The following is a 23,382-nucleotide window of genomic DNA, read 5'->3' as shown; positions in this document are numbered from 1 at the left end:
TTACTTCTTCCTCTTATTCTTTTCTATGTTTTCATGTCACCTGCATGAAATTTTTTAAATTCAGAATCTCATATAATATTTCTTAAAAACTCATATTTGCTTCTTCTATTCACTAGTTACTCAACAATTACCAATGGATATCTACATTGTTTGCACCCACCAGGGGTGGATTCCAACTAACTTTGCTGTCAGTTCAGTTCCTCGCATGATTGTGTTGCATGGTTTTAATAATGGGTTTTTAGATGTCTTTTAATATATTGGATTTTTGTCACACTGTTGTTTTTGTTGTGAGCTGGTCTGAGTCTCCGGAGAGGGGCGGCATACAAATCTAATAAATAATAATGCTGATAATGCCACATGGCCATGCCTCATGAGCATGCCCACATGCCCAGTACAAAAAAGCATGCTTTTTTTTAAAAAAAAGCAAAAAACAAAATGGTGGTTACATGCAGTGCTGGAAATTCAGCTTCTGCACATGTGCAGAAAAAAATTGGGAAAAAAAGTGATTTTTTTTTTTTAAAAAAGATTGTGACATCACCTGTGGGTTGCTACCAGTTTGGGCAAATTGGTCCAAACCAGGAGGAACCCATCCCTGGCACCCACCAAAATATCCATTCACAGGACCAACATTTTGAAATAGGCATACTTTGTCGGGACAAGGCAGAATCAGATTTAACTTGCCATTGAAGCAAAGGTTTTATTGCGTCATTTTGGGCCAGTCATTAAGTCTCAGGTCAAACAACTATTTGGACCGGGACTCACTGCTCACAGTCACTCATGCCCTCATCACCTCGAGGTTCGACTACTGTAATGCTCTCTACATGGGCTACCTTTGAAAAGTGTTCGGAAACTTCAGGTCGTGCAGAATGCAGCTGCGAGAGCAGTCATGGGCTTCCCTAGGTATGCCCATGTTACACCAACACTCCGTAGTCTGCATTGGTTGCCGATCAATTTCCGGTCACAATTCAAAGTGTTAGTTATGACCTTTAAAGCCCTTCATGGCATCGGACCAGAATATCTCCGAGACCGCCTTCTGCCGCACGAATCCCAGCGACCGATTAGATCCCACAGAGTGGGCCTTCTCCGGGTCCCGTCAACTAAACAATGTTGGTTGGCGGGCCCCAGGGGAAGAGCCTTCTCTGTGGTGGCCCCGACTCTCTGGAACCAGCTCCCCCCCAGAGATTAGAACTGCCCCTACCCTCCTTGCCTTTCGTAAACTCCTTAAAACCCACCTTTGTCGTCAGGCATGGGGGAACTGAGATATCTCCCCCGGGCCTATACAATTTATGTATGGTATGTTTGTATGTATGTCTGCTTAATAATGGGGTTTTTAAAATATTTTAAATTATAAATTATTAGATTTGTCATGAACTGTTTTTATTGTGCTGTGAGCCGCCCCGAGTCTACGGAAAGGGGTGGCATACAAATCTAATAAGTAAGTAAGTAAGTAAGTAAGTAAGTAAGTAAGTAAGTAAGTAAGTAAGTAAGTAAGTAAGTAAGTAAGTAAGTAAGTAAGTAAGTAAGTAAGTAAACAAACAAACAAACAAACAAACAATGGTGTCCTTTTCAAGAGGATAAAAGCAGAAAACTAGATATGAACAGCTCTGAGCTCTCAAACAAAACACAAATAATAATACAGTAGGAGCAAATGTCTAGTCATTACTGAATCTCATCCCAATTCTTTTAAAAAAATACTGGTCAGTAAAAGCAATAACAAAAACTAAATTAATAAAAATGCCAACTAGATACATTGATTCAAAGATCATGATAGTCTGATAATACCCTTTATGCCCTTCTACTGTACAACTCAATGCTATGGAAGATCCAGCTTCATTCATATAATATCAGCCAAACATTTATTACCCAGGAAGGAGATGATGTGAATGACATCCCAGTAACATAATATGCCATTATAAATGAAAAATCAGGGTTGTTGGTTTTTTTTTATTAAAAAAAATTAAAAGCAAAGCCTGGGACGAAAATACAATTTCTTGCTGAATAAAGTGGTAATGTTCAGGAAAATAGAATAACAGAATAAGAGAGTTGAAAGGGATCTTAGAGGTCTTCTAGTCCAACCCCCTGCTCTGGCAGGAAACCCAATAATATTTCAGACAAATGATTGTCCAATCTCTTCTTAAAAACCTCCAGTGTTGGAGGCATCCACAATTTCTGGAAACAATAATCTGTGTTTTGTTTTCTATTAGTCTAAACTAGCCCCATCCTCTTTTCTTTTTCATGTTAAATAATAATGAAGACAAATACAGTGGTACCTCTACCTATGAACGCCTCTACTTGCGAACTTTTCTAGATAAGGACTGGGTGTTCAATATTTTTTTTGGCCTCTTCTCAAGAACCATTTTCCACTTACAAACCTGAGCCTCCGAAACTGTAGCCGGAAAAGGCAGGGAGAAGCCTCCGTGGGGCCTCTCTAGGAATCTCCTGGAAGGAAACAGGGCTGGAAAAGGCGGGGAGAAGCCTCCATAGGGCCTCTCAAGGAATCTCCTGGGAGGAAACAGGGCCTCCACCCTCCCTGTGGTTTCCCCAATAGCACACGTTATTTGCTTTTACAGTGATTCCTATGGGAAAAATTGCTTCTTCTTACAAACTTTTCTCCTTAAGAACCTGGTAACGGAACAAATTAAGTTCGTAAGTAGAAGCACCACTGTATACAGGGATGTCCCCAAATTGACGGTGATAACCTATTAGATTTGTTACACACACACACACACACACACACACACACACACACCAGTTTAAAGATGGCAGCAAGAGTCACATGCTATTACTTTTTTTCACGTTATACACTTCCAACTTTTTAAAAAACTCCTCTCTTTCCAATGAGCAACCCTGGTTCTTATTAAAAATCACCCTTTAAAAAGAACTGGTCACTAAATCAGTCTTGACATGTCTTAAAGGATCTTCCTGGAAAGAATGTGCATGTTGCCATCCCAATTTCCTTTTGATTTTTTAAAAACCAATGCAATCAACAAGCAGCAGGAATAAAATTATGATTTCCTTTATCCGCGATGTACAAAATTTACTTATTTATTTCCTTTGGAGGAACGCTTCCACTTTTACTACCAATCTGGTTATACCGAAAATTCACTTAGATCTGAAGCGTTAAATAAATGAGAGCCGGTTAAAAACAATATGACACAAAGCCCAATTTCGCTGTGTCCAATGGTACAAACAGGAATCAGAGCTTTGCTTCACCTTCCTGGCTATTTGCTAATAGCAAATGAAGCTATTTGTTTGTGGAAACAACCCAGGTGGGCAAATGAGAACGGGGCATATACCATTAATTTCCTAGCGAGTTAAAGTGATGGCCCGAGACTGTTTTCTCTGCAGCACAGAGAGTATTGGAGTATTTTCAAATTGAGATTAACCCATCTCGACAAACAGAAGCTGCTAATATTTAAATGAAATTACCATTAGAGGAAAGAGCTTCTTTTAAGATATTGGCATTTTTTAATGCCATTAGAGGAAAGAGCTTCTTTTAAGATATTGCACTTTTAGAAAAACGAAAAAGGAACTTTAATGTTTCGGCCATTCTGCAAACCAAACATATTTATTAGTCTAGCTCTCCCTGTGTGTCAATCTAGAAATAAACAATGTACTCTAGGAATAAATAAGATATTAGAGCCGGGGTGGCACAGTGGTTAGAGTGCAGCATTGCAGGCTACTTCAGGTAACTGCTAGCTGTAGTTCAGCAGTTCAAATCTCACCACCGGCTCAAGGCTGACTCAGCCTTCCATCCTTCCCAGATGGGTATAATCAGGACCCAGATTGTTGGGGGCAATATGCTGATTCTGTAAACAGCTTAGAGAGGCCTGTAAAATGAAGCGGTATACAGTCATACCTCGTCTTACGAACCTAATTGGTTCCAGGGGGAGGTTCGTAAGACGAAAAGTTTGTAAGACGAAACATTGTTTCCCATAGGAAACAATGTAAAGTCAATTAATCCGTGCAACAAAAAAAAAACCCCGCAAAAAAACTGCTGCCGCCCGGCTGTGACCTTTTAAAACAGCCGCATGGCTTCCCAGCCTTCTCCCGAAGCCGAACGCCAAACCCAAACTTCCGTGTTTGGCATTCGGAGGCTGCTGGAAAGCCGCGCGGCTGTTTTAAAAGGTGACAGCCGGGCTGGGGGGCTTCCCAGCAGCCTCCGAATGCCAAACCCGGAAGTTCGGGTTTGGCATTCATATCATGAAAAAAGTTCGTAAGAGGCAATTTTTTTCTGAACCCCGGGTTCGTATCTTGAGTTGTTCGTATCTTGAGGTACCACTGTATAAGTCTAAATGCTATTGCTATTTCAAGCAGTGTTGTAACAAGGAAAAAGGCATCTTGTACACCTGACGTTATAGATGTTTGGACTTACCGATTGCCATAAATCCTTTGCTGAAGGTTACACAAAGAAGAAAACTTGTTTACGCTAGAACGGTAAGATTTCTGCCAAGTGCTAATTATTTTCACAACATTGTCAAGTCTATTCTCAGTCTGTACTATCTCAGCGTGTAAGTCTTATTTCCAAACAAAACGTCTACACATCAACATGCATCCATAATCAACATTTGACTGTCAGTGGGAAGCAATTTATTCCTGAGATTTTTTAGAACTGAATGATTATGCTCCAATTCACTCCTCTAAAAAAATGTCCCAAAGGTCCTTTTTTCAAAAGCAACTAGACTTTCTGGTTTTTCATTTTGCTTCTCATCCAAGAAGCTTCTTCAGATTGTGGGAAATTGAAGGATTTATACTCCTTGCAAGCCGCTAGTCATTTGCATCCTTTTCTTCTTCTTCTTCTTCTTCTTCTTCTTCTTCTTCTTCTTCTTCTTCTTCTTCTTCTTCTTCTTCTTCTTCTTCTTCTTCTTCTTCTTCTTCTTCTCCTCCTCCTCCTCCTCCTCCATTATTATTATTATTATTATTATTATTATTATTATTATTATTATTATTTAGATTTGTATGCCGCCCCTCTCCGTAGACTCTTTTAGAGAGTCATTGAGGCCACCTGGAGGTCTACCTGTATCATCAGGGTCACCTGAATGGTACAAATGGGTGGGAAGCCTTCTTGGAACTGCTGTAGACTGGAGATAGATGATGTTGTATCCCTTCCCCTTTGTTGAGAGAGAGCTGTTCAGTTTTGACATAGATGGCCTCTTTAACTCCCTCTTTCAAACCCGTGTCCTCTCTGTCCAAAATGCGGACTTTGTTGTCTTCAAAAGCCTTTGAAGGCTTCTCACTTCTCATCCAAAAAGCTTCTTCAGCACTGGAGAAGCTTCTTAGATGAAAAGCAAAATGTCTTCAAAGAAAAACCAGAAAGTCCAGTTGCCTCTTCAAAAAGTACCTTTGGGACAAATACTTGGTAGTAATGATAATCGCTAGGAAGGAAGAAAAACTCAAGTCAAGGAAGAATCAAAATATTATTTTTGAAAATACTTTGAGATGAACTAGCCAAAAAGAAAACCTTTGAAGACCCAAGTAATAGAGTGAATAAAATTCCAACTCTAGGGTACGGTACTCATCACCGTTTCTTAGCTGAGGAAGCCAGCGTTGTCCAAAGACAATTCCATGATCATATGACCAGCAGGACTATACACTGAAATGTACAGAATACTATTATTCATTCATTCATTCATTCATTCATTCATTCATTCATTCATTCATTCATTCATTACATTTCTATGCTGCCCTTCTCAAAACGACTCAGGGTGGGGTACAATATTGTAAATGCACAATATGCATAAGAAATCTAATTATTTTAAAAAACATATACAAAATTAATAAAAAAATCTAAAAACCCCTTACAATCATCCATATTCATCTAATTCAATCATTCATATCGCCCAGGGATTATCTCATGACTCATGGTCCCCATGCCCACTGGCAGAGGTAGGTCTTTAAAGCTTTATGAAAGACCTGGAGAGAGCAAGCAGTATGTATCTAGGAGGGAATTCAGAGGGCCGGGGCCACCACAGAAAAGGCTCTTCCCATAGGCCCCGCCAGATGACATTGTATTAACAACTGGAGCTGCGGGAGGCTAATCTGTGCAGAATATATTTTCTAATAAACTGTAAGTAAGATGTAAGAGTCTTCGGAGAGGGGCGGCATACAAATCTAATAAATTATTATTATTATTATTATTATTATTATTATTATTATTATTATTATTTAAAAAATAAAATATGCTTTCTAGCCCTTTGCAAAGCTTATCTTTTTATTAGTTGGTAAACTACAGACAAACTTCACAGCCAAATTCTACAGGAAACTTTGAAAGCAGTTGGCAGGCACACATATAATTAGCACACCAGTTAAGTGGATTACTATAGCACTAGTTCCTGGAAACACCTACACACTTCCTAGAAAAGCTACGATCGTTGAAAAGTTCGAACTAATTATCACCATCAGAAATTAAAGTGTTGATGCAACTATGTTAATTTGTTTGACTTGCTTTTTTAAAAAGATGACCTTACACTCTGGATATATATGTTTACTTGATGTTTGGTTAACACAAAGGTAGTTACAATTGCCTCGTGTAAACACCCACAGCTCATTTTTTAAAAAGTCACCAGCATTCCAATTTCCATGGAAACCAGCACAAGGTTGAAAATACTCTAAATTGGTCTTCTTGGGAGGGATTTACATCAAATTGGTGAAGTTGGTGAAAGTAGATTGGTCTTCTTGGCGGGAATTTTGGCAGCATGTGAGTTATGTGCAGCTCCAAAGCGGAAAAGTTTCTTTTGAAGATGTGATGATGTACACCTGTTGGCACCTCTTTGGAGAATTTATATTTTTTAGAGTTTATATGGTAGCTGTAGACTCCCAGAAAAATAGGTATTTTGGGATTACAGTGAACCCTCGATCATCGCGAGGGTTCCGTTCCAGGACCCCACGCGATGATCGATTTTTAGCGAAGTAGCGGTGCGGAAGTAAAAACACCATCTGCGCTTGCACAGATGGTGTTTTTGCTTCTACGGCCGCCCGCCCTTCACCCGCCCACCCCGTTGCTCGCGCAACGGCTTCCCTGGGTGCCCGCTCGCTTGGGAACATCCCAGCTTCGCTCCCCAGCTGGGAAGCGGATCTAGGGAGTCCCCACCGTGCGCGCGTTGCTGGGGAAAGCGCGCGCGCTTGGGAACATCCCAGCTTCGCTCCCCAGCTGGGAAGCGGATCTAGGGAGTCCCCACCGCGCGCGCGTTGCTGGGGAAAGCGCGCGCGCTTGGGAACATCCCAGCTTCGCTCCCCAGCTGGGAAGCGGATCTAGGGAGTCCCCACCGCGCGCGCGTTGCTGGGGAAAGCGCGCGCGCTTGGGAACATCCCAGCTTCGCTCCCAGCTGGGGAGCGGATCTAGGGAGTCCCCACCGCGCGCGCGTTGCTGGGGAAAGAGCGCGCGCTTGGGAACATCCCAGCTTCGCTCCCAGCTGGGAAGCGGATCTAGGGAGTCCCCACCGCGCGCGCGTTGCTGGGGAAAGCGCGCGCGCTTGGGAACATCCCAGCTTCGCTCCCCAGCTGGAGAGCGGATCTAGGGAGTCCCCACCGCGCGCGCGTTGCTGGGGAAAGCGCGCGCGCTTGGGAACATCCCAGCTTCGCTCCCAGCTGGGGAGCGGATCTAGGGAGTCCCCACCGCGCGCGCGTTGCTGGGGAAAGCGCGCGCGCTTGGGAACATCCCAGCTTCGCTCCCAGCTGGGGAGCGGATCTAGGGAGTCCCCACCGCGCACGCGTTGCTGGGGAAAGCGCGCGCGCTTGGGAACATCCCAGCTTCGCTCCCCAGCTGGGAAGCGGATCTAGGGAGTCCCCACCGCGCGCGCGTTGCTGGGGAAAGCGCGCGCGCTTGGGAACATCCCAGCTTCGCTCCCAGCTGGGAAGCGGATCTAGGGAGTCCCCACCGCGCGCGCGTTGCTGGGGAAAGCGCGCGCGCTTGGGAACATCCCAGCTTCGCTCCCCAGCTGGGGAGCGGATTTAGGGAGTCCCCACCGCGCGCGCGTTGCTGGGGAAAGCGCGCGCGCTTGGGAACATCCCAGCTTCGCTCCCAGCTGGGGAGCGGATCTAGGGAGTCCCCACCGCGCGCGCGTTGCTGGGGAAAGCGCGCGCGCTTGGGAACATCCCAGCTTCGCTCCCAGCTGGGGAGCGGATCTAGGGAGTCCCCACCGCGCACGCGTTGCTGGGGAAAGCGCGCGCGCTTGGGAACATCCCAGCTTCGCTCCCCAGCTGGGAAGCGGATCTAGGGAGTCCCCACCGCGCGCGCGTTGCTGGGGAAAGCGCGCGCGCTTGGGAACATCCCAGCTTCGCTCCCAGCTGGGAAGCGGATCTAGGGAGTCCCCACCGCGCGCGCGTTGCTGGGGAAAGCGCGCGCGCTTGGGAACATCCCAGCTTCGCTCCCAGCTGGGAAGCGGATCTAGGGAGTCCCCACCGCGCGCGCGTTGCTGGGGAAAGCGCGCGCGCTTGGGAACATCCCAGCTTCGCTCCCCAGCTGGGGAGCGGATCTAGGGAGTCCCCACCGCGCGCGCGTAGCTGGGGAAAGCGCGCGCGCTTGGGAACATCCCAGCTTCGCTCCCAGCTGGGGAGCGGATCTAGGGAGTCCCCACCGCGCGCGCGTTGCTGGGGAAAGCGCGCGCGCTTGGGAACATCCCAGCTTCGCTCCCAGCTGGGGAGCGGATCTAGGGAGTCCCCACCGCGCGCGCGTTGCTGGGGAAAGCGCGCGCGCTTTCCCCAGCAACGCGCGCGCGGTGGGGACTCCCTAGATCCGCTTCCCAGCTGGGGAGCGGAGCTAGGCTGCCCAAGCTCGCGCGCGCCGCCCGCCCGCCCACGCTGTTGCCGGCTCCGCTTCCCAGCTGGGAAGTGGAGCTAGGGAGTCCCCACCGCGCGCGCGTTGCTGGGGAAAGCGCGCGCGCTTGGGAACATCCCAGCTTCGCTCCCAGCTGGGAAGCGGATCTAGGGAGTCCCCACCGCGCGCGCGTTGCTGGGGAAAGCGCGCGCGCTTGGGAACATCCCAGCTTCGCTCCCAGCTGGGAAGCGGATCTAGGGAGTCCCCACCGCGCGCGCGTTGCTGGGGAAAGCGCGCGCGCTTGGGAACATCCCAGCTTCGCTCCCAGCTGGGAAGCGGATCTAGGGAGTCCCCACCGCGCGCGCGTTGCTGGGGAAAGCGCGCGCGCTTGGGAACATCCCAGCTTCGCTCCCCAGCTGGGGAGCGGATCTAGGGAGTCCCCACCGCGCGCGCGTTGCTGGGGAAAGCGCGCGCGCTTGGGAACATCCCAGCTTCGCTCCCAGCTGGGGAGCGGATCTAGGGAGTCCCCACCGCGCGCGCGTTGCTGGGGAAAGCGCGCGCGCTTGGGAACATCCCAGCTTCGCTCCCAGCTGGGGAGCGGATCTAGGGAGTCCCCACCGCGCGCGCGTTGCTGGGGAAAGCGCGCGCGCTTTCCCCAGCAACGCGCGCGCGGTGGGGACTCCCTAGATCCGCTTCCCAGCTGGGGAGCGGAGCTAGGCTGCCCAAGCTCGCGCGCGCCGCCCGCCCGCCCACGCTGTTGCCGGCTCCGCTTCCCAGCTGGGAAGTGGAGCTAGGGTGCCCCAAGCTCTCGCTCCAGCCCACCGCCGCTGGGGTCTTACGGGGCAAGAGGGGGAAGACCCAGGGAAGCCTCTGCCCGGCGGGGAAACTCCACCATCTAAGCATGCGTGGAAGGGCACGCATGCGCAGATGGTGGAGTTTACTTCCGGGTTGCAAACTAGCGAAATAGCCCTTTCGCGATCCTTGAGGACGCGAAACTCGAGGGTTCACTGTATATCCCTTGTAGGGACGTGGTAGTGCAGTGATGCTGGAATGGTCAATCAGAAATGGTCCATACGCTGGTGGTTTGAGCCCAGCTCTGTCAGATGGAGTGAGCTCCTGTCTCTCAGTCCCAAGTTCCTGCCCATCCAGCAGTTCGAAAACACGCAATATTGCAAGTACAATGTTCCCTTGATTTTCGCGGGTTCGAACTTCGCGAATGGCCTATACCACAGTTTTTCAAAAAATATTAATTAAAAAATACTTTGTGGCTTTTTTTCTATACCACGATTTTTCCTGCCTGATGACATCATACGTCATCGCCAAACTAACAATTTTTGCAAATAAATAACAAAAAAAAAATTGTTAATAAATAATTATGTTTATAAATATCAGGATCACTACCGTGTTTCCCCGATAGTAAGACCCCCCCGATTGTAAGACATATGGGGGGTTTCAGGGGGGTTGGCTAATATAAGCCATACCCCGAAAGTAAGACATATGTCTTACTTTCGGGGAAACACGGGGGTATTGCCGGGGGGGGGGGAGCCCAATGACCAGCGCCGTCCTTCGCCACCGCCTCTTCCCCGGCTTGGCAAAGCGAAGGACGGCGCTGGTCCCCGCTAAGCCTTCTGCGCCTGACTCGGCGAGGCGAGAGGGAAGAAGGAGAAAGGTTTTGATGCCGAATGCTAATTCAGCAGTGGATTCGTCTGCTCAGCTATATAGGTTGGGTCTGTACAACCCAGTATTTCAAAAGAAAAAGGAAAAAAAAGAAGAGTGTTTTTAGGCTCCTATCTCCCGATCCAAATTGCTTTTGAGCAGACCGGATTCGCGAGTGCCGGTGCATCCGCTCAGGTGGGGAAAAAATAAATAAATGTTAAGGCGCGGAAGGTAATCCGATCGGTTTGAGAGCCGGCTTCTCCTCGCGCGCCCTGAATTCGCTTCGCCTCGCCTCCCTCAGCCACCTGCGCTCTGCATATGCCTCCAAGGTGCAGACCCCCTTCGGGCACGCCGGGTTTCCCAAAGGCTGACAGCCCAGCCTCTCGTTAACCCGGCTGCCGACGGGAGGGCAGCCAGTTGCGAGCACAGTGGAGGGAGGCGGAGGGAGGGGAGAGGGAGCCCGCCTCCTCCTTCCCCGAGGTTGGACGGCGGTAGAGGTTCTGCAGGCGGCAGCGACGGGATCATTTCGGGACTGGGCGGGCTGCTCTGTTGCTTATTTCCCAGCCGCTACTGGAAGGGCCCGGGCAATGCCCCCAGCCGCAGGCGCAGAAGGCGCAGAAGGCTTAGCGGGGACCAGCGCCGTCCTTCGCTTTGCCAAGCCGGGGAAGAGGCGGTGGCAGCGAGGCGAAGGACGGCGCTCCCCTCCGCTCGGCTCGCTTCGGACCAGCGCCGTCCTTCGCCTTGCCGCGGCGCCACCGCCTCTTCCCCGGCTTGGCAAAGCGAAGGACGGCGCTGGTCCCCGCTAAGCCTTCTGCGCCTGACTCGGTGAGGCGAGAGGGAAGAAGGAGAAGCGCAAGTGGATGCGGAGCGCCCGGGAGGCATTTATCCGCCCGGGAGGCATTTATCCATCCTTCGCTTTGATGGCGCTGGTCCGCCCGCTCGGCTCGCTTCGGACCAGCGCCGTCAAAGCGAAGGACGGATAAATGCCTCCCGGGCGGATAAATGCCTCCCGGGCGCTCCGCATCCACTTGTGCTTCTCCTTCTTCCCTCTCGCCTCGCCGAGTCAGGCGCAGAAGGCTTAGCGGGGACCAGCGCCGTCCTTCGGTTTGAGAGCTGGCTTCTCCTTCGCGCGCCCTGAATTCAGGGCTGGGGGTGGGTGGACGCCTAACGCCGCCCGCCCGGAGGAGAAGAGGCCTCGCCCGGGCCAAAGCCCGAAGACGAGCCGGCCCCGGTGCCCAGGACAATATAAGACATACCCCCAAAGTAAGACACAGTGGGGCTTTTGGGGGTAAAAAGATAGTAAGACACTGCCTTACTATCGGGGAAACACGGTAAGTGTCTTATTCAATGGTGAGTACCAGTAATAATGGTGAGTAAATGGTTGTTAAAGGAATGGGAAATGGTAATTTAGGGGTTTAAAGTGTTAAGGGAAGGCTTGTGATACTGTTCATAGCCAAAAATGGTGTATTTACTTCCGCATCTCTAATTCGCGGAAATTCAACTTTCGCGGGCGGTTTTGGAACGCATGCCCCGCGAAAATCGAGGGAACACTGTAGATAAATGGATGCCATTTTGGTGGGAAAAACCTAACTGCATTTGTGTGTGCGATGATTAGGGGACTAGAGGCTAAAACATATGAAGAACTGGGCATGGTTAGTTTAATGGAAAGAAGGATCAGGGGAGACACAATAGCAGCGTTCCAATATCCCAGGCATTGCCACAAAGAAGAGGGAGTCAAATTATTCTCCAAAGCATCAACGGGTGGAAACTAAACAAATAGAGAAGCAAGTTAGAACTAAGGAAAAATTTCCTGACAATTAGAACAATTAATCAGTGGAACAACTTGCCTCCAGAAGCTGTGGATGCTCCAATATTGGAAGTTTTAAAGATATTAGATAACCATTTGTCTGAAGTAGTGTAGGATTTCCTACCTAAGCAGGGGGTTGGACTAGAAGACCTCCAAGGTCCCTTCCAACTCTGTTGTTATTGTTGTTGTTATTATTATTATATCCCTAATTAAGAATCTAGTTAGATATTTGCTAAATGGTAACTTTATCCAGATTTATTGTTCTTTGGAAGGACAGATACTAAAGCTGAAGCTCAAATACTTTGGCCACCAAATCAAAAGAGAAGACTCATTGGAAAAGACCCTTTTTGTGTCACGCTGAGTATTGACAACCCCAGAGACATTTAGAGACATTCAGAGTTATTCAGTAATTAAATAGTTAACTGTGTGTGTGTTTTATTAACTCCTCCTATTATGATGTAAAATCCTGCCACATCATTCATCCATCCTCCTGAGATTCTCCATATTATATTGTTAGTTCTTTGTTAGCAGCCATGATGTGAAGACGTATTTTATTTGCCTCCTATGGCATATTTTATTTTTTTTCTACTTTTATAATAAAAAGAAACCTTGTTTGAATACAAATACTCTCTTTCAATCCATTGCCTCCAGAAATGATTTATTATGGTCCACACGGGCTGTAATTTATCGCTTATTTCTGACATTTTGCTGGGAAAGACTGAAGGCCAAAGGAGAAGTTGATGGCAGGGGATGAGTTGGGTAGGCAGTGTCATCGACAGAATAGGCATGAGTTTGGGGAGAGCTGGCCACGCCCCTGAATCGGTTCTCCAGTTGACACGGCTGGCAAAGAACCCTCTGGGTATGCGCAAAGTCTTCTGCATATGCTCAAAGTCTTCTGTACATGCGCAGAAGGTCATTGCCCTGCCATGATGCAAAACACAAACACTTCTGACACAATGTGAACCAGTAGGGAAGATAAGTAGAACCCACTCACGAATGAGATTCACAGTAAGATTGTTTAAGAATATATTTAATGATTTAAACCAAATCTGGGTGCAGCTTTTAATCCCGCGGCAGGTATTTCTCTGCAATTAAATTAAAAAGCTTGTTGAAGCTAGGCAAAACATTTCCAGAAGATGCTATCAACCAGAACAGAAAAAGTATAGCTGCCAATCCAGGCTGCAAAAAATCTGTATGATAAGTAGACGGCAGCTAGAAGAGAGAGGAAAATCTAACTGATGTCATCAATCGATGATCATCTGAACTGTTTGCAACCCAGATATAATAGCCGAAAGGGAAATCGAGGTTCAATGGACCAAAACCTAACTTAGCATAAGGCTGCCTCATATGTTCACCATAATTTGAAAGCAATATTTCAATCTTTATCATGTATATCTGGCACACAAGCCTCTTGTTTTATTGCAAATACTGGAATGTTGTGAGCAATAAGAGAGTTTATAACAAACAAAAGGACACTTAATAAATTACTTCCTGAAATGGCATCTCCAATCTCTCTTATGCAAAAGTTACAAGCAACGATTAATTGCCGATAGCAATGCAACAGAGACAACTACTTTGGCTGCTAATAGTTATATTAAAATTAGTACAGCAAGACACCTACTGATGAGTATTTGCTAATAATTACAATTATATTTACTAGTGGTTTAGCATACAGCAAGTCAGCGAGCTAACCAGAGAGATCATTTCATTTCAGTTATTAATGCCACGGCCATATATTTTCCAGACATGTTTCTGCATTAAGGAGGTGTTTTATTTCTCTCTACTTTCCAACAGTTTTTTTTTAATTGACTGGGTATCTTTTGGGAGTTCTTGAAAGGGAAAACAAGAGTTTATTGCTACTGAATTTGGATGGGCTTTTGTGGCATAACTGTATTAATTTGATTTCAAAACAAACTTGCTTTTTTACATTTAGCATTTCCCTTTTCCCACAATTTAATTTTTTCTCATTCAGTTCTACTCCTTTGATATAGTGCTCACCAACCTTCTGGCTGCCAGGGACTGGTTCCATGGATGGTGTTTTTTCCATGGACCAGAAAAATGTGGCTTCACCTGCTCCCAGGATGCTGCAGTACGTACAGATGGGGCTTCACCCACTTGAACAGACTAGTTCTTGATTTATTTATTTATTTATTTGAGACTCGGGGCAGCTAACAGCAACAATAAAACAGTGTACAATAGTACATACATACCATGCATAGAATTGTAGAGGCCTAGGGGGAAAGAGGATCTCAATTCCCCCATGCCTGACGGCAGAAGTGGGTTTTAAGTAGCTTACGAAAGGCAAGGAGGGTGGGGACAATTCTAATCTCTGGGGGGGAGTTGGTTCCAGAGGGCCGGGGCCACCACAGAGAAGGCTCTTCCCCTTGGTCCCGCCAAGCGACATTGTTTAGTTGATGGGACCCGGAGAAGACCCACTCTGTGGGACCTAACTGGTCGCTGGGATTCGTGCAGCAGAAGGCGGTCCCTGAGATAATCTGGTCCAGTGCCATGAAGGGCTATATAGGTCATAACCAACCCTTTGAATTGTGACTGGAAACTGATCGGCAACCAATGCAGACTGCGGAGTGTTGGTGTAACATGGGCATATTTGGGAAAGCCCATGATTGCTCTCGCAGCTGCATTCTGCATGATCTGAAGTTTCCGAACATTTTTCAAAGGTAGCCCCATGTAGAGAGCGTTACAGTAGTCGAACCTCGAGGTGATGAGGGCATGAACTACACAGGTCCACAAAAACTGTTTTCTGTAATCATCGCAGTTGACCTTGTACTTTTCTGAATCATTTTTTGTTCTGATTTCAAAAATGTATATCATTTTTTCTATAGCAGGTATAGTTTCCATGGAGCAGCATCATTATTATAAGGTATAAGAAATATATTGGTGACATTAAGAAAACAGTAATCTATATATCAGAAATAACATAATAACAAAAATGCTTCTATATTAGGCAGTTTATGTGATAGAGTAAAACTAAGCATATTTTTGGAATCAGCACATCAAACTCCATAAAACAGACACATTACTTTTGCTGATTATTTTTTTGTGCTGACCAGTGCTATGGACAAGTGCCGATCTGTGCCCGGAGCCTGCTTTAATATATTGCTAAATTCTTCCTGGATAAATCCATTGCTACTTTCTTAGAGTCGATCATCACCATCTTCTTTTAATGATTCCCATAATTCCTTGCAGAGTGAAATCTGGGCAACTGAATGGAGTTTCAGTTTTAATAGCCGGATGCTCTTCCTGTTACCAATGCCAAGTTTTGTCAGTGTGCTCAGAGAGAGAAATATCTGGCTCTACCTAGGATTGAACTGACAGCCTCCTGATTGTGAGGCGAGAGCTCCACCTCTAGGCCACCCCTGCACCACTCACTTTTTTCAAGTTGGCTTCAAATCCCATTGCACCAATCAGTGTACTCAAAAGCCACACCTGTGGAGAATTTGGGAACTGGTTTCCCAATTGGCTTAGTGCAGTGTTTCCCAATCTTGGCAACTTGAAGATATCTGGACTTCAACTCCCAGAATTCCCCAGCCAGCAAATGCTGGCTGGGGAATTCTGGGAGTTGAAGTCCAGATATCTTCAAGTTGCCAAGGTTGGGAAACACTGGCTTAGTGGATCAATTTATTCAAATTGTGGAATTAATTGTTCCCTGTCTTTTCTGAAATGATTTTCCATAGGGCTGGCAAACAGAACAATTGAACACAACAAGAACAATGGGAACACACAGCTTCTTAATCCCTCAGAGAACATTTAAAAGATGAACAATGACCAGTGAAGGGCTGCAATTTTTTTAGTAGGTGGGCATGGCTTATTTTGTGGGTGTGGCTTGCCAGCCATGTGACCAGGTAGGAGTGGCTTGACGATCATGTGACCAGGGGGTGGCTTAAAGGTCATGTGACTGGCTTAAAGGGGGCCAACTTGACGTCACTCAGCTCAAGAGTTTGAGTTAGGGTGCCTGGCCTTTCCTCGCCTCAAAGAGATACAATTTCCCTATCTTTTTACTATTACTTGAACATCCAAGATATACTATTTAATTCTATTTATATATGCCATATATGTTCATACATATTACACACAGGCACACAAAAATATACATTATCTACCATATAGACTGTATGTGTATGTACACGCACACAAATACTCACAGCTCTTCTAAAATTATAAACATTCAACCTCATTTACTGTGATAGGAAAAACAAACCCAGAGCCCAGAAGGGAAAAAAAGAAAAAAGAAAATCAAATTTTTTCTACCAGTTCTGCGTACCTGACCATACCCATAGGAGCCCATCACTGACAATGACCCACATCCTGGTTTTAGAACATACAGAGAACATCAAGCAAGCTCTATTATCTGTTGAGGAAATAACAGGCTGCCAGAAACCCACCATCTATTATGTGTCGATCGCCTGATCTATCACCTACAGTAGAAAGAGCCCCTAACTCTCACTACATAAAACAAATACATTTCACACAAACTCTGTTCTTCCCAGTATATGCTGCGTGCATTTAGTGTGCATTGCTTTAAAAAAAAAAAAAATATATATATATATATTGAGCAATTGCTGTAAGCACAGCTGTCTGACCACCTGTTGCTTTTAAAAACTTAGGCAGGTTGTGATGGTAAAATGATAGCCCATTCAGTAAGTTTGCAACCTGGTGCTTTCCCAATAGCTGTATCCATGGTTACCTGGGCATTTATGTGTCAGGATTGTGGGGGCGGTGGGGGGGGGAGAGAAGGAAAAATGAATTCTGAATAAGGGATACAGACAAGGTCTAGGAAGAGAATGTCTAACTTCTATTGGGTAGGAGGGCTACTTTCAAAACCAGGAAGAAGAGAACACCAGTTTTTCCATCCCAAAGGCGCGTTTTACAAGAAGCAACAGGACTTTCTGGGGGTTTTTTCTTTGAAGACATTTCACTTCTCATTCAAGAAGCTTCTTCAGGTCTGACTGAATGGTGGGGAATGAAAGGATTTTATTATTCCTTTGCATTCTTTTAGCGGGACGTTAAGGTCAGCCGGAGGTTTGTCTGTGTCATCAGGGTCAGGTGCAAATGGGTGTGGAGCCTTCTTGGAACTGTTGAAAGGACTGTGTTGTAGACTGGAAATAAAGAATGTTGTATCCCCAAGCAGTAGTGGCATTAGGGTGGAAGGATAGTAATAAATGGACAATCCAGAATTGGTACTGGTACACGGTGGACCACATCCACTTCGAAATTATGGAAATAAGATTAAATAACTTTGATGAAAATAAATTGGAGAAGCTGATGGCACGATGGAATAAGGTGAAAGATTATATCTTAAGTAGAATTTATGACGACAATGTGAAAAATAAATTCCGATCACTTTTTGTATGTAAAGAAATGTAAACCGGAGCTAAGGAAGAAATTGAAACTTATTGCAAATAATTTAACCCCCTAAATGGTGGTGGGGTTTTTATTGGTGTTGGGCACGTTTTCTTTTAAGTATTTTGTTTGTTTGTTGTTAATTTAGTAAATAAACCAATTTTTTTAAAAAAAATTTTAAAAAAAGAATGTTGTATCCCTCCCCCACCATCTCCAGTCATGAGCCGGGGTGGTGCAGCAGGTAGAGTGCTGTACTGCAGGCCACTGAAGCTGACTGTAGATCTGTAGGTCAGCGGTTCAAATCTAATCACCGGCTCAAGGTTGACTCAGCCTTCCATTTTTCCGAGGTGGGTAAAATGAGGACCCGGATTGTGGGGGCAATAGGATGGCTCTGTTAAAAAGTGCTATTGCTAACATGTTGTAAGCCGCCCTGAGTCTAAGGAGAAGGGCGGCATAAAAATAAAATAAATAAAATAAATAAAATAAATAAAATAAATAAAATAAATAAAATAAATAAAATAAATAAAATAAATAAAATAAATAAAATAAATAAAATAAATAAAATAAATAAAATAAATAAATAAAATAAAATAAATAAATAAAATAAATAAAATAAATAAAATAAATAAAATAAATAAAATAAATAAAATAAATAAAATAAATAAAATAAATAAAATAAATAAAATAAATAAAATAAATAAAATAAATAAAATAAATAAAATAAATAAAATAAATAAATAAAATAATAAATGATGTTATTAACTTAACACCTGCAGTGCTTCACTTAACAACCGTGGTGAGAAATGGGGCAAAATTCACTCAGCAACTGTCTTGCTGAGCAACTAACATTTTGGACTCAATTATTGTCATACGTTGACGCCTACCTGCATTAACAACACTGAGTGCCCTCATCTCGAACTTTTTTTCTCACTGCCAAGTGTCAACGGGAAGAATTTAATGACATAAGACCAACCAGCTTACTCATGAAGATACTCATAGCCTTGCCTACAACCAGAACTAAGCCAAGCCCATTTGGGTTGATTCTGTCAAGGATTAGCTCAATCCTAGGTGATATTCCATTATGTTACCCAATAAGGATTTAAGAAGGATGTAAGCATGTTAAATTGTAATGAATGCCGAGTCATAGGGTGTAAACTGCAATCTGATTTGTCCGGAGCATTATAAAATGCAAAGCAACTTTACAATGATTGCTGGCTGTTAATGTTGGCTGTTAATGTTGGCTGTTAATGTTGGCTGTTGTTGTTGGTAATGTTGTTAGTTGGCTGGAGCAGTTTTGAAGCTTGTGTTAATAATTGAGTTAGAGCTGTAGTGTTGATATGGAGAAACCTGGATTGGTTTAGTATGTACATGTAAGTAATTTTTACTGCATATAGTTAAAGCAAAGTTTGTTCCTGTAAATAGAAGACTAAGACAGAAGATATTTTGAATGCACTGAAGAGTAAAACTGTTTACTATTGTTTTCTACAAAAGTGTGCCCGTTATTTCTCTGCACTGGTTCATAAATTGCCACACTATAAATTCTGGTATCTTGTCAAGTTCTACCGCATAGCTCTGTATATCCGGACAGATTCTCATTTATAGAAGGATAGCTTCCGGATAAATAGTGCTAGCTGAGCTACATGCTTTTCTTACCTCTTGTTCTTGTCCTCTATTTGTAAGAGATAGACCATGTCATCACTAGCATGCTGTCTGGAGCTGCTCTCCCCCCATTTCAATTTCAGGCTCTGGGGACCTGCTGCAGTACACTCTAGCCGAGGGGGTAAAGGTGGCAACGACCGGGTCTTTGCTGCAATGAAGTGGCTGAAAGGCCCAGCTCCAACCTCGTTGACGGCCTGAATCCGGATCCTGTCATTGAAAGAGACACAGAGAGAACAGAAGGTTAAAGTGGACCAGAATAGAAGTTATAAATACCTTTCATACTTTGATATTGCTGCTATTCAAGAAGGATATAATGGAACTGGAAAAGGTGCAAACAAGGGCAACAAGAACAATCAAGGAAATGGAGCATCTCCCTTATGAAACCAGGTTGCAACGCCTTGGTCTCTTCAGCCTTGAAAGACGGCGTTTAAGGGGTGACTTGATCGAAGCGTATAAAATCACGCATGGGATAGAAAAGGTGGATAGAGAAAAATTCTTTTCTCTATCACACAATACTAAGACGAGGGGGCACTCCCTAAAGCTCATAGCTAAGAAAGTAAGGACAAATCAATGGAAATATTTCTTCACCCAGGGGGTCGTTGGTTTATGGAATTCACTTCCAGAAGAGGTTGTGACAGCTGTCAGCTTAGAGAGCTTCAAGGCAGGATTAGACAGATTCATGGATGACAAGTGGTTATTGAAACGGATGTCCAAGTGCCGCCTCTATGTTGGTTGAGACAGGCAGGATTCCCTTGGGTACCCTTTGTTGGGGGTCAAGGGAAAGAGAGGGTTTTGCCTTCTCTTTTTGTTCCAGATCCCCATGGACAATTGGTGGGTGACACAGAATGCTGGACTCGATGGGCTTTGGCCCGATTCAGCATGGCTCTTCTTATGTTCTTATTTTGGTGACACCATGGTTGGTTGAGGAAACTGCTATAGATAGGCTGTCAGTCTCTTAGAGGGCAGATCAACACAGTTCCCATACTTCCCAGATTCTACCTAAATTATGAATGCGATAGCAACAGCACTATCACTTAGACCAGGGGAGTGAAGCTCAATTTCATTGAGGGTCCCATCAATGAAACCTCAGGGAGCCATAGTAGACATGGCCATCTTGACATCATTCATGTCATGGGTGCCTACGGTGGCCCCAGGGGCGCGATTCAGTTCGGTCCATTGCGCTGCGGTCCATTGATAGTGGCCCGCCGATTGTGCAATTTGGGCACAAGAGCTCTAGTGCTGTTTTTGCCGCCCCGTGCATGCTGCCATCTTTTTTTTCTTATTTTCAGTTATTTTGGGGGGGCTCTCTGAGCATGCGCAAAAGGAAAATTGTGCCTCAGCAGTTGCGTGGAGCAAAATCGTGTTGGGGATTCGTGTGAGTGTAGCGAGCGCATGAGCATGCGAAATGTCACGATGTGCATGGTAGAATGCATTACCAGGTTGCTAACAGTACGGATAAAAAGACGGCGTACTGGTAGCAAAAATTGAGCTGCGCATGCAGTTTTACTTCTGCTGCGGGGACGCATGAGCACCCCAGTGAGATTTTGCTATTGCGCATGCCCAGGAAGCAAAATCTTGTGAGAGGACGCACACGTGCGCGATATTTCGCTGATTTTTTGCAGCCATAATATTTTTTGCAGGCAAACAGCTATAAAGACAAAGCAGGCTATAGAATTATATTATACTATGCTATGCTATGCTATGCTATGCTATGCTATGCTATGCTATGCTATGCTATACTATACTATACTCAGGGGCGGGCTGCTAGCCAGAACACTAAATTGGGCTCGCCGCCGCAGCTCGTGGGTGTTCTGTCGGGCTCTCTGGTAGAATCCTCCCAAAAATGCACAGGTACAAATTTCAGACACACAGATGTTTGAAAATTCAAAACAATGTTCTTTATAATGAAAATTCACTTAAACCAAGCCCTCTTTTGGTATAGCAAAGAGCACTCGTCTCCAAACAAACTGGTAATTTGTACAAGTCCCTTATCAGTTCTGTGATACTTAGCTTGCAGCTGTGAGGCAATTCACAGTCCTTCTTCTTTCACAAAGTGAAACACACTTTGCTCTGGTTTAGTTTCAAAGCAGGGAAAAATCAGCACACAAATGGTCAAAGTCAGTAAAGCAGTCACGAAACACAAGGATCAGATAATCCTCCACAATGGCCAAACCCACAGGCTGCTCTTTATAGCAGCCTCACTAATTACCACAGCCCCACCCAACCACAGGTGGCCTCATTTTCTTTGATAATAATCTCTCAGTTGTTGTTGCCTATGCATCACTCTCCACATGCGTGGCTGTATCATTAACTCTTGTTCTGAATCCAAGGAGGAGCTAGATAATTGATCTCCTTCTGAGCTGTCTGCCACACTCTCCTCCTCCCTGTCACTCATGTCTTCTTGGTCAGAGGAGCCTTCATCAGCAGATTCCACCCGGGGCGAAACAGGCTTGCAGCATGTGGATGTCTCCCCCACATCCACAGTCCTTGGGGCAGGAGTTGGGCCAGAGTTAATCACAACAGTGGGTGCCTGCAGGGCCAGCATGAGCTGCAGGTGTGCTCATGTTTCGGCACTTCTTTTTTTGCTTCTGTGCATGCTGAAACATGGGCGCACCTGTGGCTCCATGCACGGTTTTGCCACCTCCACAGGTGCAGAAGCAAAATCGCGCTGGCCCCGCAAGCACTCACGAGCCACGGCAGCGAGCCCAATGTAGCATTCCAGCTAGCAGCCCACCTTTGACTATACTATACTATAAATTTTATACTTTAAAATTCTATATGTGTCTTCCTGGACCAGAAATCTTTCCTTTTCTGGTCCCTGAAATCATATCTATTTCATTTTTTATTAAAATTAGTGAACATAAAACAACCTTCTCATGTTAGATGTAACTATCTGAAATTAAACCAAAAAGAAAACCCTTGTCTTCCTTGGGAGGAAATACTTTATGTCAAAAGTATCCCAGTCACACTCAAACCATTGCTTCAAAAAAAACAATGGCTGTGATTGGAAATGATTCTATTTTTAGGTGGAACTCAGTGGCCTAATTTTTCCACATAGAAAATGTGCCAGGAATAACAGCTAAGAGCAGCACTCGGGCGGAAATTACTCTGCCGATTAATGTAACATTTCTGTAAAATTAGCCTGAAATTATTCTTTAGAACCAAAAAAAGCAACATCACAAAGGCTGAAGTCTATTGCTATAGATCAGCCTGCTGGCTGGTTTACATAATGTACAAACTGAACACAACGATACCCTAAATCAGGGGTCCTTAAACGAAGAGCCATTTGGACCCTTTTCCCATAGAAAAGAAAAAAACCGTGAGCCACAAAACCTGGGTGAACACGGTGGGGCACGAGCTCCCAGTCCCAAGCGGCAGGAGACAAAGGTTCCATTGAGCATAAATGTTGCATGGGCGGGGCAGGGAGGGCTAGTCAGTGATGGGATCACCTAACAGGGAGCCACAGCAGAGTGCCTAAAGAGCCACACATGGCTTTGGAGCCGCAGGTTGCAGACCCTAAAGACCCTACACAGGTTGTGTCCTAAATAATACAGTGATACCTTGTCTTACAAACTTAATTGGTTCCGGGACGACGTTCTTAAAGTGAAAAGTTTGTAAGTCGAAACAATGTTTCCCATAGGAATCAATGGAAAAGTGATTAATGCGTGCAAGCCCAAAATTCACCCCTTTTGCCAGCTGAAGCGCCTGTTTTTGCACTGCTGGGATTCCCCTGAGGCTCCTCTCCATGGGCAACCCCACCTCCGGACTTCTGTGTTTTTGCGATGCTGCAGGGAAATCCCAGCAGGGGAATCCCAGCATCGCAAAAACGAGCGCTTCGCTGGCAACGGAAGTCTGGAGGTGGGGTTTCCTAGCGAAGGGAGCATCAGTGAAATTGCAGCATCGCAAAAACACCAAAGTCCTCAAAACCCCACCTCCAGACCTCTGTGTTTTTGTGATGCTGCAATTTCACGGAGGCTCCCCTCGCTGGGAAACCTACCTCTGGACTTCCGTTGCCAGCGAAGCACCCATTTTTGCGCTGCTGGGATTCCCCTGCTGGGATTCCCTTGCAGCATCACAAAAACACAGAAGTCCGGAGGTGGGGTTTCCCATGGAGGGGAGCCTCAGAGGAATCCCAGCAGTGCAA

At 45.5% G+C, this 23,382-nt stretch overlaps 1 protein-coding gene across 3 annotated transcripts in view; it reads right to left on the bottom strand.

Moving 5' to 3' along the window:
* FNDC3B (fibronectin type III domain containing 3B) overlaps positions 1-23,382 on the bottom strand; it is a 376,606-nt gene that overhangs the window by 24,078 nt on the left and 329,146 nt on the right. For all 3 annotated transcript variants that reach the window (XM_070753641.1, XM_070753643.1, XM_070753642.1), the window contains exon 23: positions 19,233-19,445. In XM_070753641.1, coding sequence (XP_070609742.1) covers positions 19,233-19,445 — 213 coding nt within the window. The remainder of the gene's footprint in view (positions 1-19,232; positions 19,446-23,382) is intronic.

The sequence above is a fragment of the Erythrolamprus reginae genome, chromosome 5, assembly GCF_031021105.1.
Source record: "Erythrolamprus reginae isolate rEryReg1 chromosome 5, rEryReg1.hap1, whole genome shotgun sequence".
NCBI classification, from domain to species: Eukaryota; Metazoa; Chordata; class Lepidosauria; order Squamata; family Dipsadidae; genus Erythrolamprus; species Erythrolamprus reginae.
The sequence above is the reverse complement of the archived record's forward strand: the minus strand, read 5'-3'. Positions and strand labels throughout refer to the sequence as shown.